Source organism: Geotrypetes seraphini, chromosome 10 (genome assembly GCF_902459505.1).
Source record: "Geotrypetes seraphini chromosome 10, aGeoSer1.1, whole genome shotgun sequence".
NCBI classification, from domain to species: Eukaryota; Metazoa; Chordata; class Amphibia; order Gymnophiona; family Dermophiidae; genus Geotrypetes; species Geotrypetes seraphini.
The window spans coordinates 44201859-44216454 of NC_047093.1; the positions used below are offsets into that span (position 1 = coordinate 44201859).

Sequence of the window (14596 nt, forward strand, 5' to 3'; positions counted from 1 at the left end):
TGAAACGGTGTGCTTTTTGTCTGTCATGTATTGTTTGTGACACACATACATACCTGTATCTAATTTTAATTGTTTAAATTTGAGCTCTTTTTATAGTGTTGATGCTGTAGAAGCAAAATAACAAAAAAAAAAAAACCCCAACAACCCTTAGTTGCTTATAGAATGATAACATGATGACATTTCCCTAAACTGGTCACAAACATATAATAATATGAACATTTTTATAAGGATAAACCTATAATCTCTATATATAAAACCCTAAGCGCGCATGCGCTGTTGAAACATCGTGATTCCTGGCGCTGTGAGGTGTGCTTCTGTGGCAGTATTCTACTTGACACCTCACTGCGCATGCGGTGGCTGGAGGCGCGTGAGTGTGCAGCTCTTTCAATGGCGATCAGCTTTAGGCGCATGCGGCTGTGTTTGGCGGTTTGTTGGTACCCTATTAGTTGCGCCTAGAGGACCGGCAGGAGAGTGGCAGTTGTGGTGGCGGTTTCACAACGGCGGCGCAGACAGTTTGTGTCCCTTGTTAGTAGCGGCAGGAGAGTGTCAGTTGTGGTGCTGTTTTGCTTAGAGGAACCACCAAAAATTGAATCTGACTGCACTAAAAATATTTAAATGACCAGGCTGTGGAGAGTGATCAAAAAAATTTCTGTTGATTGCTCAGAGATGTGGAACTCTTCAAGGAAGGTTAAAAAAACCTCCTAGTGGAACAAAGTTCACCTTCTAGTCATTGCAAATGTTATGAACAATGAACACGCTCCAAGCCAAAAATCATTTAAATAAATTGAATAAATAGAAGGTCAAAAAATGCAGAACACTCATAAAAAGTGGTTTCTTAAATTCTTATGAACTTATAGAGCAATCATCGCATTGTAGATATTGACTTATAATAGTTTAACTTATCTTGTGAAAAAAGATCTGGGGGTCCCAACGTGGCCCCGTTTTGTTTCCTGCTTCAGGAGATCCAATCGTAAATGTTATTTGGATCCCTTACAGTTCTTAATAATAGTTGTGAACGTGTGATGATGTGCTGACACACCTAAAAATGAAAATATAACATCGTCAAGTGTGGGTAGAAGAATATTATACTCACACTACGACTGTAATGTCAAATTCATTCTTAGCTTAATCATGGGAAGAAGTGCAAGCGATACATACCACTGCTGGATAACAATATAAATTCAGAAAATTCAACTGCCAGAGAGACGCTGCCAACTCCTCACCTTTTTAAATCTATGGGGAAGGACTCTTTTTTGTAAACATTTTTCACTTTAACCAGTGTTTTCAGTTCATCTTGCACTTTAATCATTCAGTGTTCAGTTTTATTTTAACCGCACCTTTTACTTCTACCTGCATTTTTGCAGTTTGACAACCAGTGGGGGTTTGTTTCCTCAACATATGAGTCTGACGTCAGTACGCTCTGACGTCTTTTACGTATGCAGAAAGAGTCCTCCCCCATAGATTTAAAAAGGTGAGGAGTTGGCAGCGTCTCTCTGGTAGTTGAATTTTCTGAATTATTGTTATCCAGCAGTGGTATGTATCGCTTGCATTTCTTCCCATGATTAAGCTAAGAATGACTTTGACATCACAGTTGTAGTGTGAGTATAATATTCTTCTACCCACACTTGACGATGTTATATTTTCATTTTTAGGTGTGTCAGCACATCATCACATGTTCACAACTATTATTAAGAACTGTAAGGGATCTAAATAACATTTACGATTGGGTCTCCAGAAGCAGGAAATGAAACGGGGCCACGTTGGGACCCCCGGATCTTTTTTCACAAGATAAGTTAAACTATTATAAGTCAATATCTACAATGCGATGATTGCTTTATAAGTCCATAAGAATTTAAGAAACTACTTTTTATGAGTGTTCTGCATTTTTTGACCTTCTATTTATTAAATTTATTTAAATGATTTTTGGGTTGGAGCGTGCTCATTGTTCATAAAGTTTGCAATGACTGGAAGGTGAACTTTGTTCCACTAGGAGGTTTTTTAACCTTCCTTAAAGAGTTCCACATCTCTGAGCAATCAACAGGAATTTTTTTGATCACTCTCCACAGCCTGGTTATTTAAGTATTTTTAGTTCAGTCAGATTCAATTTTTGGTGATTTAATCATTTTTCTGACTCATCTGTGTTTCAACTATTATCCCTGAAGTGACTATAGGAAATTAACTTGCTTAGAGGAACGGCAGGAGGTGTCCAGCGGCTGCTATAAGGTTAAAAAAAAAATTACTACTGCTCAGGGAAGTGAAGAGGGAGAGGGAAAGGGGGCTGCTTTGGAGGGAGGGGTGTGCTGGGAGGCAGACAGCTATCATGGTTTGCTCGGGGGTGGGGGGGGGGGGAGACAGAAGGGGACCAGAAGAGACAGACAGAAAGAAAAACAGGGAGCCAGGGAGAGAGACAGGGGGCCAGGCAGAGAGATAGACAGATAGAAAGACAGCCATCCAGACAGCAGCCAAGGAGAGAGAGAGAAAGAAAGAATGACAGATACAGTGGGCCAGAAAGACAGACAGATAGCCAGCAGCCAAGGACAGAGAGAGAAAGAAAAAAAACAGACAGATAGACAGCGGCCAAGGAGAGAGAAAGAAAGAATGACAGACAGACAGACAGAGGGCCAGAGAGACAGACTGAAAAGAAGAGAGACAGACCTTAATTTACTTTGGGGGAGGAGTGTGCTGGGTAGGTGGGCACCATAACATTCAACAAACACACTTAAAGGAAAATTCACACAAAATTAAAAATAACACCATGGCTACTAAAAGACATCTACAGGAAGAACAGTCACCTCAGTAACATCCAACAACAAATAAGAAAAATAGAAAAACTTAAATCAACCATATAATGGATATTAAAGCTCTCACGGTAAGTTTTCAGTAAATTTTTTTCACTGTTAAGTCTGCACATCTATTCTAGCACCCGTTATTCTAACGGGCTTAAACACTAGTAATATGAATATTTTTATAAGGACGAGGTGACACCAGGAAATTCTTTTTCACTGAAAGAGTGGTTGATCGCTGGAATAGTCTTCCACTACAGGTGATTGAGGCCAGCAGCGTGCCTGATTTTAAGGCCAAATGGGATCGGCACATGGGATCTATTCACAGGGCAAAGGTAGGGGAGGGACATTAAGGTGGGCAGACTAGATGGGCCGTGGGCCCTTATCTGCCGTCTATTTCTATGTTTCTATGTTTCTATAGCCAATCAGCTTTAATTTTCCTGGACTAGAAAGCCTGAGTTAAATATGCAGATTTATTTTATAATTTAGTGATCTTGCCCACCCCCCATCCCCGTCAGAAACACAGTCCCAATTTTTAACATATAAAATCAACTTAATGGACGGAGGGGAGCTGTGGCTAAGATGCTCAGGATGGGAATCTTGTGCTCTGAATAGCCAAAATACAGCCAACAACAAGCCATTATCCATCACTATAGCAACCCATTTTGCTGGTGGCAACATTAGTAGAAAAAATTTAAATGAGATGGTAATAAGAGGAATAAAGCATTTCTTTTTTCTGGACTAGCAATTTCCTTCTGCTCCTTTCTATCTCAATCAGAACCAGGGCTGAGAACTGGAACCATTAGCCTTATTGGCAGCTACTCAGGGATATTCCCCCTATTTTTATATCCCCTTTCCAAATCAGCATAGCCATCACATTAACAATTCTTTGACAGGGAGCAGTAATCATGGTTCCCTCTGGAACCTGACTAGCATTAACCCTAAGTCAAGGAATTAAGGCCCTGATTCTATAAAGGGTGCCTAAGTCTTACCTAGCTCTGAGCAGGACTTAGGCATCCAAACTAAGTGGTTAATAAGCCATTTAAGGGTCTTAACAAGCGATAATTGGCACATGGATGTCCAAAGGATGTGGATGTCACTTTGTAGGCACCCCCACAATTTCATGGATGCCCATTGGGAAAACTCATGCCTAACGGAATAGGCGTGGGCATGGTTTGGGCGAGGCTTCAATATGAGCATCCTTCAATTCATTTGCATAATGCTGAGTGACATAGGGCATCCATCTCATGCCTACATTGTAGGTGAATGAAAACCAGGTCTACTTTTGAGCATAGTTTGGGCTTCAAATAGACCCGAGTTCTATGGATAGAACTTAGGCACAGTTTGGATGTCCTTAATGTGATCTGCTAAATAGCTCTCTGGGTTTTTATTTTTGCTTTATTAAGTTCAAAATACATTTAATAAGACACTATATAAACCGGGCACATCAAAACAGATATATAGCATGCAAAACCTTCTATTTTTGTGGACAAACAGCAATGTTAGCTAATTAGAGGAAAACATCCATTAACTGAAGCAGAGTATATGAAAAAACACAGCTCTAGGTTTCTTGCTAAAAAAGCTACCCTTTTTTTTCTGAATAACAGTGCTCCAATCAGCTCATTACTGAAAGCAAGGAAAGCACAAGAAAAAAATATATCCTTATAGAGAAGATGCAGTATATAAGCTTAAGGTTTAGTTTAGTTTAGATTGCATACATAACTTCATTTGCAAAAGCTTAAAAATGGAAAAAATCCAAAACAGATACAGACCTTAGCATGGAAGATGAGCACAGGGCTTTTACCTGCTGAGCCACAGCTGCTTCCTTTCAGTTATGGGGGTTCCTACCATGAGAGCTTAGCGATCCTAGTCATATGACAAGATCATAGCTTAGCTATGATCCCTAAGCTATCATATCAGATGTGAGGAAGAAAGACATTAGTGGAAGCTGCCTTTTTGGGGAGAGGGAAAGGCAGAGGGTAGGGGATTTTGGGGGGCACCTGGCACAGGGGTGGGTCTTTGGTGGCAGGAGGGAGTGGGCATCCTTCCTGCCATTTGTGTCTTGTGTGGAGGGGGGATGAATTGCAGGAGGGAGTGGCTATCCTTCCTACCAATTCCTGGTGCTGTGTTTTGTCAGGGGTCATTGGGGAGAGCCATCATCGGGAGGGGGGGGCTTTTTATTAATGGGGCAGATATTGTGCGTGTATAACATGTTCAACATCTGTGCCCATTAAAAAAAAAAGAAAGGAAAAAAAAAAGGTTTCCTGCCCCAAACAGCATGGCAGGAGGCTTTCCCCTGCCGGCTCTGCGCATGTGTGAGAGTTGCTCTTACAGTGATCCATTGATTTGGAGAGTCAGGGAGTACGGCAAATCTCCACGTGAATCATTTGCTTTCAAACTTTTTAGTGTATCAATAGCTCTTTCTGAATTGGCCAAAAAATCAGATCGGCGCAGATCCACACGGTCTTACCAATCCTCTTAGTACATCTAGGCCAAGGTTACCCCAGGCTCTTCCTAGTCCTCTCCGGGTCCTCCCTGGAGTCCATGGTCTTCCGGTCCTCTCCTGACCCTTCTGGTCTTCAAGCAGCTTCCAGTGCCATTACCAGACTCTCCGCTGGTCACCACCGACCCTGCCAGTTCCTCTGCTGATTGCTCGCCAGATCTTTAACCATTGCTCACCCAGATCTATCAGGCTGCTTCCCTGTGCTCCTTTGGCTGCTTCTGGTACCATTATCAAGGGTCCACCTTGGGAGTTTAACACCCAAGAAAAAGATCTGGGTGTCATTATAGACAATACGATGAAACCCACTCAATGTGTGGCGGTGGCCAAGAAAGCAAACAAGATGCTAGGAATTATTAGAAGAGAAATGGTAAACAAGATTAAGAATGTTATAATGCCTCTGTATTGCTTAATGATGCAATCTCACCTTGACTATTGCATTTAGTTCTGGTCTCCTTATCTCAAAAAAGATATATCAGCACTAGAAAAAGTTCAAAGAAGAGTGACCAAGATGATAAAAGGGATGGAACTCTTGTATGAGGAAAGACTACAGAGGTTAGGGTTCTTCAGCTTGGAAACGAGATGGATGAGGGAAAATATGATTGAAGTCTACAAATCCTGATTGATTTTTTACTGCATCAGAGAATAGTTAAGCTCTGGAATGCATTGCCAGAGGATGTGGTAAGAGTGGTTAATGTAGCAGATCAATGTAGCATTCCTCCCTTGATGGTCGCCTGACCCCTGAAGGGGCTTCTGATTTTCCTAGCTTTCTGCTCTGGACCTGTTTTTTTCAGCATCTTTTTCCAGTCAGGATGAGTGGACAGCTCCCAGGTGCCTTTCCAATATGTTATGCAAATTAGCTCCACACACTCCACTGCTCAGGCTCCCCCTGCTGGCATGTAACAGGAACATCACCTTGTCAGAGCTCTGCTACACATCCTGTCTCCTTGTGGCTAAGAGAATATGAGAAGGAGCGGTCACTTAAAGGAGTTAATTTTATAAAGTTTCTGCTGTATTTAAAGCATGTTTTATATGTAGGAAGATGCTCTTACAAAATGTGTGGGGGTAAACATGTAAAAAGTAGGTACACAGAAAAAAATGTCCCTAGTTTTACATGATCTGCACTTAGGCATTCACAAGGGCATAGACTGAGTACAGTGGGAGCAGGATAGTTATAAATCTGCACCATTTTCAGAGCAGGTGTTTATTTGAACATGAGGATTTCTTACTGGACTGGCACTGAGTCCTGTTTTATAAAAGTACCTAGACACCTCTGCTGACCTTATAAAATAGGCACCTATCTGGACTTTTCATATAGGAGTAATGTTATAAAAAGGCACCTATAATGTTCTTTTTGTTTTTCTGTCTTTACAGTACTGAGTTTGCAAGACCTCTGCTGCCGTGCCATTGTTTCCTGCACCCCTGTGCATCTTGTTGACAAACTCCCACTCCCTGTTGCCTTAAGAAGCCATCTCAAGTCTTTTTCAATGGCCAATGGCCTGAATGCTAGAATGATGCATGGGCGCTCTTATTCCCTCACCACTAACCACAGTAACAAGAGAAACAGCCTAAAAAAAGCCAAGATCATCCGTCCACCACAGAGCCCACCCAAAGATTGCTCCCGAAACAGCTGCAAAATCTCATAGTTCTGGTCACAAACTGCACTACCATTATCATGCTTGGGACTTTGAAAGTTAGGACTTCAGTTAAGGGCACTACTCTATAGCAGTATGTATCTATAAGTACATACAGAAAAGAGGGGGTGGGGGATCTCCCTGTCATGAATTTGCTCATGCCAATAATGCTGCTTAAATACAATTTAAATGAAATTGTAAAACCTTGCTGTGTAAGTAAATATTTTGAATTTGATGTGCATGAGGACTTGTTTTGGATGTGAATTTACAAAGGAAAAGTTGCATTGTGATATCATGACTGTGTAATATTTTTGGAAGCAAAGTTTGCCTTGTAATTAGTGAATTAAATGTATGTAATCAAGGTAAGTTGATTCCCTAAAGTATCTGAAGTGGAAATCTGTGTCTGGTAGCACCTAACAGATATTTGAACAAGCAATGTATTGTGTACATTGTAAAATATACAGATCTAGCAACACAAAAGAATTGCAATTGTAGTTTTGACTTTTTGTAAATGTTCACCTTGGTGATCTAGAGGCACTAATTTAAATATGCTTTGGATGTGTATAGAGAATATGATACATGCAGATTATGAAAAGAATCTGTCCGATCTGTATGAATCAGAATATTTGATAGAAGTTTTTGCTATGTTATTTAATACCTTTTTGAGAATAATCTGTGATTTATATGCTTATTTTTCTGTAAGTTGACCCATTTTTTTACCAGATGTTTTAAAGGTTGATGTATTAAGGGGAGAAAATGCCAAAGACAAAGTTTCAAAACTATCTGCAACAGAGCATTATGTAGAATGTGAATATGTGCTTGAAGATTTGTTTTATAAGAGAGAACACTATTATTTAAAAATAAATGTTTCTGATGAAGAGGATTCCTACTTCATTTTATTTATATTTTTGACATTCATTGTCACTAATCCCCTCCTTTACAAAGCCGCACTAGCATTTTTTGCGCCAGCAGGCAATAACAGCTTGGATGCTTATAGGAATTCTATGAGTGTCCAAGCTGTTACCGTGGCTGCCGACACCAAAAATGTTAGTGCAGCTTTGTAAAGGGGGGAGGGGGGTAAGTCTCTCTCAACAGTATTGATTAAATTAAACAATGCTGTTTAGCATCAGACTCTGGTGCTGCCACTACTCAACACCCTAGAATAGTCAAAGTCATTGAGAGCAAAAACTGGTCAAATCCATAATTTCCAAACCTGTGGACATGTTCAAAATATATATTTTTTATTTTGATGATTTTATCTAATAGTATCTTTGTTACTTAAGCTAACCAAATGAAGCAAATGATTGTTCTACACACCCTGATTTTATATGTACACCTCACAATTTATATGGCCATAATTTCCCATTGTAACAGATTGAACTTGGCCCATTTTTATTCCGAGAGGCTAAAATAGAAAAGATAGCTAAGGAATGGTAGGCACGTAAAAAGATATTTAGAAAAAAGAAAAAGGATAGACATATTTTAGTAAAATATATACAAAGAAATCCAGTCATTTTAAGCAAAATCCCTTTAACAGTGAACTTATTCTTACCTTTTAATTTCCTTTTTTTTAAAAAAAAAAAATGTTGTCCTGTTATACCAGATTAGTGGGGTGTATCCCCTTACAAACAGACTAAGGTATAGAATCTGAATATTCCATTAACATCACCGATTTAAGGAGCAATATAACATAAACATGACGGCAGATAAAGGCCAATTGCCCATCCAGTCTGCCCATCCGCAACCTCCACCTCCACTATCTCCTATTCTTCCTAAGAGATCCCACGTGCCTGTCCCATGCTTTCTTTAATTCAGATACGCCCCCTCTTCTATTAAACTGCGCTAGCAGTTTTTAGCCCAGAGAGCCAAGCTGAATGGCCTGCGCTGCTCCTGATGCTCATAGAGTGCCTATGAACGTTGGGAGCAGTGCGGGCCATTCAGCTGAATGGCCCGCGATAGAAAACTGCTAGCAGTTTAACAGAAGAGGTCCACAGTCTTTGTCTCCACCACCTCTGCCGGGAGACTATTCCACTCTTTCTATGAAAAAGTATTTCCTTAGATTACTCCTGAGCCTATCATCTCTTAACCTCATTCTATGCCCTCTCACTCTGGAGTTTCTTTTCAGTTAAAAAAAAAAAGACTAACCTCGTGTGTATTTATGCCACAAAATGTCTATCATATCTCACCTCTCCTGCCTTTCCTCCAAAGTATGGAGAAAAAAGTCCTAGGATATCACTGTAGAACTGAGTGTGAGGAGCAGCGACTTGAATATAATAAATAAGAGTGAAAAATTAATAATAATTATGTATGAGGACCTCAGTGTGGATTGTGAAATCAAGCGAATGAACCAATATTCAAAATTACAATCCGTGTGAGGGCACTTACCCAACACACCACACCATCATAGAGTCCTCAATTGTGTGAATAATTTAATAAAACAGTGTTAACAACACCAGTGTTTAACAAAAAACTCATTAGTGTAAATTCATCGAAGCTGTCCAACACAGTCGGTAAGACAGGAGTACTGCACAAACATATAATCACTTATCTCAGTCGGGGCTCAGTAAAATCAGGGCTCCCAAAGCGTAGATAGGCAGGCAAATGCCCAAAGAATGAGCTGCAGGTACAAACGAAGCCGCTCCAAAATAAAGGGTTCTACTGAGCTTCAGTTTCAGATAAATATCCTTCGTCAGGAACTTTTTAGTTTTAGCGAGCTCAAAAGCAGCGCAGCAGTAGATACGCAACAGGAGATTGAGCATTTCTCCTGCTGGTGATCTGTTGTTTTTTTTTGGGGGGGGAGTGTCTGGCAGGAGAGATTGGGCATCTCTCCTGATGTAGTCTTTGCGGGGGTGGGGTCCCAATTCTCAAACCGGCACTTATGACAGACGCCTGTTAGAGAATTGTGCTGTTAGGCGAAGGACTGGCCCCTCCTGTGCGTAAAAGGTCTTGGTTTGGGACTTAGGCAAATTTTTGTTCAGGAATATGTTTTAAAGATAGACGTGGTGATGGTTTGGGCGATTAAACGCCTGAATGTACAGGTAGGCCATTCTCGAAAGAAACCACATTTTGGATGTTTTTTTCGAGAATGGACATTTCCTTGCTGCTGACTTTGGGCGCCTAGCACCTTAGGCCAAAAAGAGATTTAGACCTTTTTTTATTATGCCCCTCTAATTGTGCAATGGGAATGGTAGGAGACAAACCAGAAAAGGACAGATTTGCGGAATCCAAGCGAGGACAATGTATCAAGGAGTAAGCAGTGATTAACAATGTCAAAAGCTGCAGACAGGTCAAAAAGATGAGGATCAAGTAAAGGCCCTTAGATCTCGGAGAAGTCGATCCAGAGAGCAGGAGTTTACGCTCTCAGTTTTCTCAAGACAGCCTGAACTTAGAAACTGAGGATTCAACATCTGGAGAAGTAAGAATAGCCCAGACGGAACAGAGACAGGGAGAAACTGCAATTGGTGAGCAACCTGGAATAAATTTACAAGTTTTCTTACCTCAAAAACCCCCGGAAGTTACATTAGAATCCCTTTGGGATTTGATTTCTAATCTGGGAAAGACTTTTAATTCTCAATTCCAACAATTAGAAGGAAAAATTAACAATTATGATATTGAAATTGGGAACTTGAAAAAAGATTTAGAAGTTTCTAAATCTTTAACGAATACTCTTCAAGAAGATATAGGATCATCAAAGAAACTTCAAAAGACTTTGATTAAAGATAATATAAGTCTAAAAAGGAAAATTGAATCTTTGGAGAACTTTTCTAGGAATAATAATTTAAGACTGATTAACTTTCCAAAGGTTTCTACGGTAACTCCTAAAGATATGTTGAAATGATATCTTCAAGAAATATTGGAAATACCTGAATCTGCATTACCACCTATTACGCAAGTGTATTATTTACCGACTAAGACTCGAGATATTCAACAAGTAATAAATCAAAATCATTTCAGCTGTATTAGATTTATCTGATAGAGAAATGTCTGTTCCATCCACTTTACTTTTAACGCTTGCACTTACCCCTGATAAGAGTTGGTTAATAAGAATGTTTTATAAACATAGACAAAAATAATTTCTTGGTTACAAGATACAAATGTTTCCAGATTTGGCAAGGGAGACTCAAAAGCGTAGAAGTGAATTTCTTTTGTTAAAACCTGGGGTTCTGGCCTTAGGGGCGACTTTTTTCCTTAGACATTCTTGTAAATGTGTAATTCATTATAAAACTGAGAAGTATGTTTTCTTTGACCCTCCCCAACTGACGACCTTCCTGTCCTTGTCCCGACTGGAGAAGGAGAGTGCTAAATAGCTTAGAGGTCCTTACTCCCTGATAGTTTATGATTCTATAAAGATTGTTTCTTTTTGATGTACTCGCATTTGATTTGCATCTTGGATCCATTTGAGGACTTGAGAAGATTTATGTCAGGTTATTTTAATTGCTTGTTTAATTTTCTTTTGATAATTTTATTTTCATGAATCATCTTTCTGTACAAGTTTATCTTGATTGTATAAATTGAAAACTTATAAATAAAAGGAAAGAAAAACAAACAAACAAAAAAAGCCCTTAGATCTGGCCAGGAACAGATCACTGCAGACTTTGATGAGGGCAGTCCCTGTAGAGTGTAGGAGGCAGAAGCCTGATTGTAGAGGATCAAGAGTCTAACCCATTACATCTTCCAGGGTTACAGAGATTTGTTTGAATTTCTCTGATTCATCAGAATTGAATACCATTTCTGGCACCGGTAACTTCCTAACATCTTCCTTGGTGAAGACTGAATCAAATAACACTGGTCAATAAAAAAAAAAAAAGGTTTTTTTGCTACTGAACACTTAAGAAGTGTTCTTAGTTAATTTAATGATGCTGATTTCAAATCTGTAATTGAAATTCAGCTAGCACGTCAGGTTTCTGTGATACACGTTACTGATTTTTAGACAGTTTGCCATGTCGGCACAATATTGCGAGTATGAACTGTGCCCCACCAAGCTCGTGTTAAGGAGTTTACTCTGAAAACAAACAAGACGACAATAAGGAGACATGTTACAACATATATTTACACCTCTCTTAACTCACACAAAAAAGTGTCAGCATGTTCAGAAATGTTTGAGACACTTGCTTTTACGCTTGTACTGTACATTTGTCTCTCTTTGCAAGAAGCAACAATAGCCTCCCATCATACTGGGATTGAACTTTCCCTGGTATCTGCTTTCCATCACCTTGATATCTTGATGAAATCTTTCCCCATGCTCATCGCTGACATCACCAAGATTGGGTAGGAAGAAGTCGAGGTGAGAATATAAGTAGTGCATTTTAAGTGACATTCTGGCACACATTAGCTGATATGCTGTCAGCATGTTCTCCACAAGCTCAGCATAATTCTCTGTTCTGTGATTAGCAAGAAAATTCTGAACAACCAGCATGAATGCTTCCCATGCTGCTGATTCAGCTTCTGTTTGAACGCATCATCAAGGATCAGTTCACAGATTTCGGGTCCAACAAAAACACCTTCTTTGATTTTGGCTTCATTTTTCTCGAAACCAAACGTACTTCTTAAGTGCTGATTGTGCAGTAAATTGTACGCCAACAACAGAAATTATAAGGATGGTTAACACAACCTCATCTGTTCATAACTATAATATCTTAGACAAAAACAAACAAAATATTCACAGGTAGAAAAAGCAGCACAATCACTTTTTAGTATAAATTTTCAAATTACTGGTATATGTGATCAATGAGCTGTCCTAAAATGCAATATTATGTTACAGAAACAGTAAAATACCAACGCTTCATGGTAGTATTATTGACGAAAATGATATAAACACAAACTGACGCATAACTTAAAAACAGGATGTGATAGACCAACTGTTTTCAGATTTAGAGACAGCATGTGGCCCTTCTTAAGGTATAGGTGACAGAACTCCAGCAGCAAAATGCTTGTTGACCAGTGTAATTCATTTAATCTCTCTGCTATGGCCTCATCTTCCGTGAAAGCCACTCTTATCCCTCAGTCTTCTAGCGGTCCAACCAATTCTCTTCCTGACTTCTTGCTTTTAATGTACCTAAAAAAGTTTTTACTTTGTTTTTGCTTCCAGAGCAATCTTCTTTGTAATGTAATGTAATGTAATTTATTTCTTATATACCGCTAAACTCCGTTAGGATTCTAAGCGGTTTACAGAAAATAGACAATAGTGTGCATTAAAATTATAAGTAATATAGGTTTACAGAGAAATATACATTAAAGGATACAATAAAAATAAGATAAATAAATAAATAATAGGTACTTAGAAATTCCCTTACTGTCCCGAAGGCTCACAATCTAACTTTGCCTTCCTTATTAGCACCTTGCATTTGACTTGCCATTCCTTTTGCTGTTCACAATTATTTTCAGTCCGATCCTTCTTCCTTTTTCTGAAGGATTATCTTTTGATTCCAATAGCTTCCTTCACCTCACTTGTTAACCACTCCCGCTACTATTTGGTCTTCCTTCTTTAATTCATAGATATATCTTGTCTGGGCTTCCAGGATGGTATTTTTGAACAACATCCATTCCATCCATTTTGACCTTTGCAGCTGTTCCTGTAAGTTTCTTTTTTCCATTCTCATGTTATCATAGTCTCCTTTTTTAAAGTTAAATGCTGTTATATTGGATATCCTGTGTGAACATACTAGAAATTATTTCAAATCTGATCATGTTATGATCACTGTTATTAAGCGGCCCCATTTCCTCCTGCACCAATTCATGTGCTCCACTAAGAACTAAGGTCTAGAATTGCTTTGCCTCTTGTCAGCTCCTGAACCAGCTGCTCCACAAAGCAGTCTTTAATTTTATCTCCCTAGCATGCCCTGATGTTACATTTACCCAGTCAATATCAGGATAGCTGAAATCACCCTTTATTATTGTGTTACCCAGTTTGTTAGACTCCCTAATTTCGATAACATTTTAGCATCTGTTCATCCTGGTCAGGCAGACGTAGTACACTTCTTTCACTATCCTTTTCCCCTTTACACATGGAATTTCTACCCATACAGATTCCAAGGTGTGTTTCTACACACCTGTAGAATTTTCAATCAATTAGACAGATTCCTTAACATATAAGGCTACACCGCCACCAATTTGATCCACCCTATCACAATGATGTAGTTTGTACCCCAGTATGACAGTGTCCCATTGGCTATCGTCCTTCCGCCAGGTCTCAGCTATGCCTATTATATCTCTCTTTTCATTTAGTGCAATATATTCTAACTCCCATCTTGTTTCTTAGGCTGCTGGTATCTGCATACTGTCACCAGCAGCCTCAGGGCAATGGGTCCTAGGGAACCAGTAACAAAAGGAAAACTCTTGTGAGCCGCTACAGGCTGCACAAGGAAAGAAAAAAAGGCTACCAAAAGAGAACACCACAACACCAGGTAAGAATGTTGCCTCAAGCAAGGTCTGGGTTTATTCACCAAACAAAAGAAAAACATTCAAACCAGCCTGCTTGCCTAAAGTTCCACATTGGAGGAAAGAAAATCAATGTTGTTAGGATGTTCAAAAATATAAAGTATAGTCCAAAGCAAATAAACTGTAATTCCAAACAGTCTCTGGATTAGTGCCAGCCAATAAAGTTCCAAAAACTCATAATTCAGGCTTTTCAAAGCTGCTGCTGGTTCTCCAGCCGATTAATGGTTCAAACTTTCAAATAA

The 14596-nt window shown here is 39.3% G+C and overlaps 1 protein-coding gene across 1 annotated transcript in view; it reads left to right on the forward strand.

Moving 5' to 3' along the window:
• Positions 1 to 7798, forward strand: part of RAB40B (RAB40B, member RAS oncogene family) — an 86073-nt gene extending 78275 nt beyond the window's left edge. The window contains exon 6 of the mRNA XM_033960886.1: positions 6658 to 7798. Within this exon, the coding sequence (XP_033816777.1) occupies positions 6658 to 6929 (272 nt within the window). The 3' untranslated portion in view covers positions 6930 to 7798. The remainder of the gene's footprint in view (positions 1 to 6657) is intronic.
• Positions 7799 to 14596: the final 6798 nt, after the last annotated feature.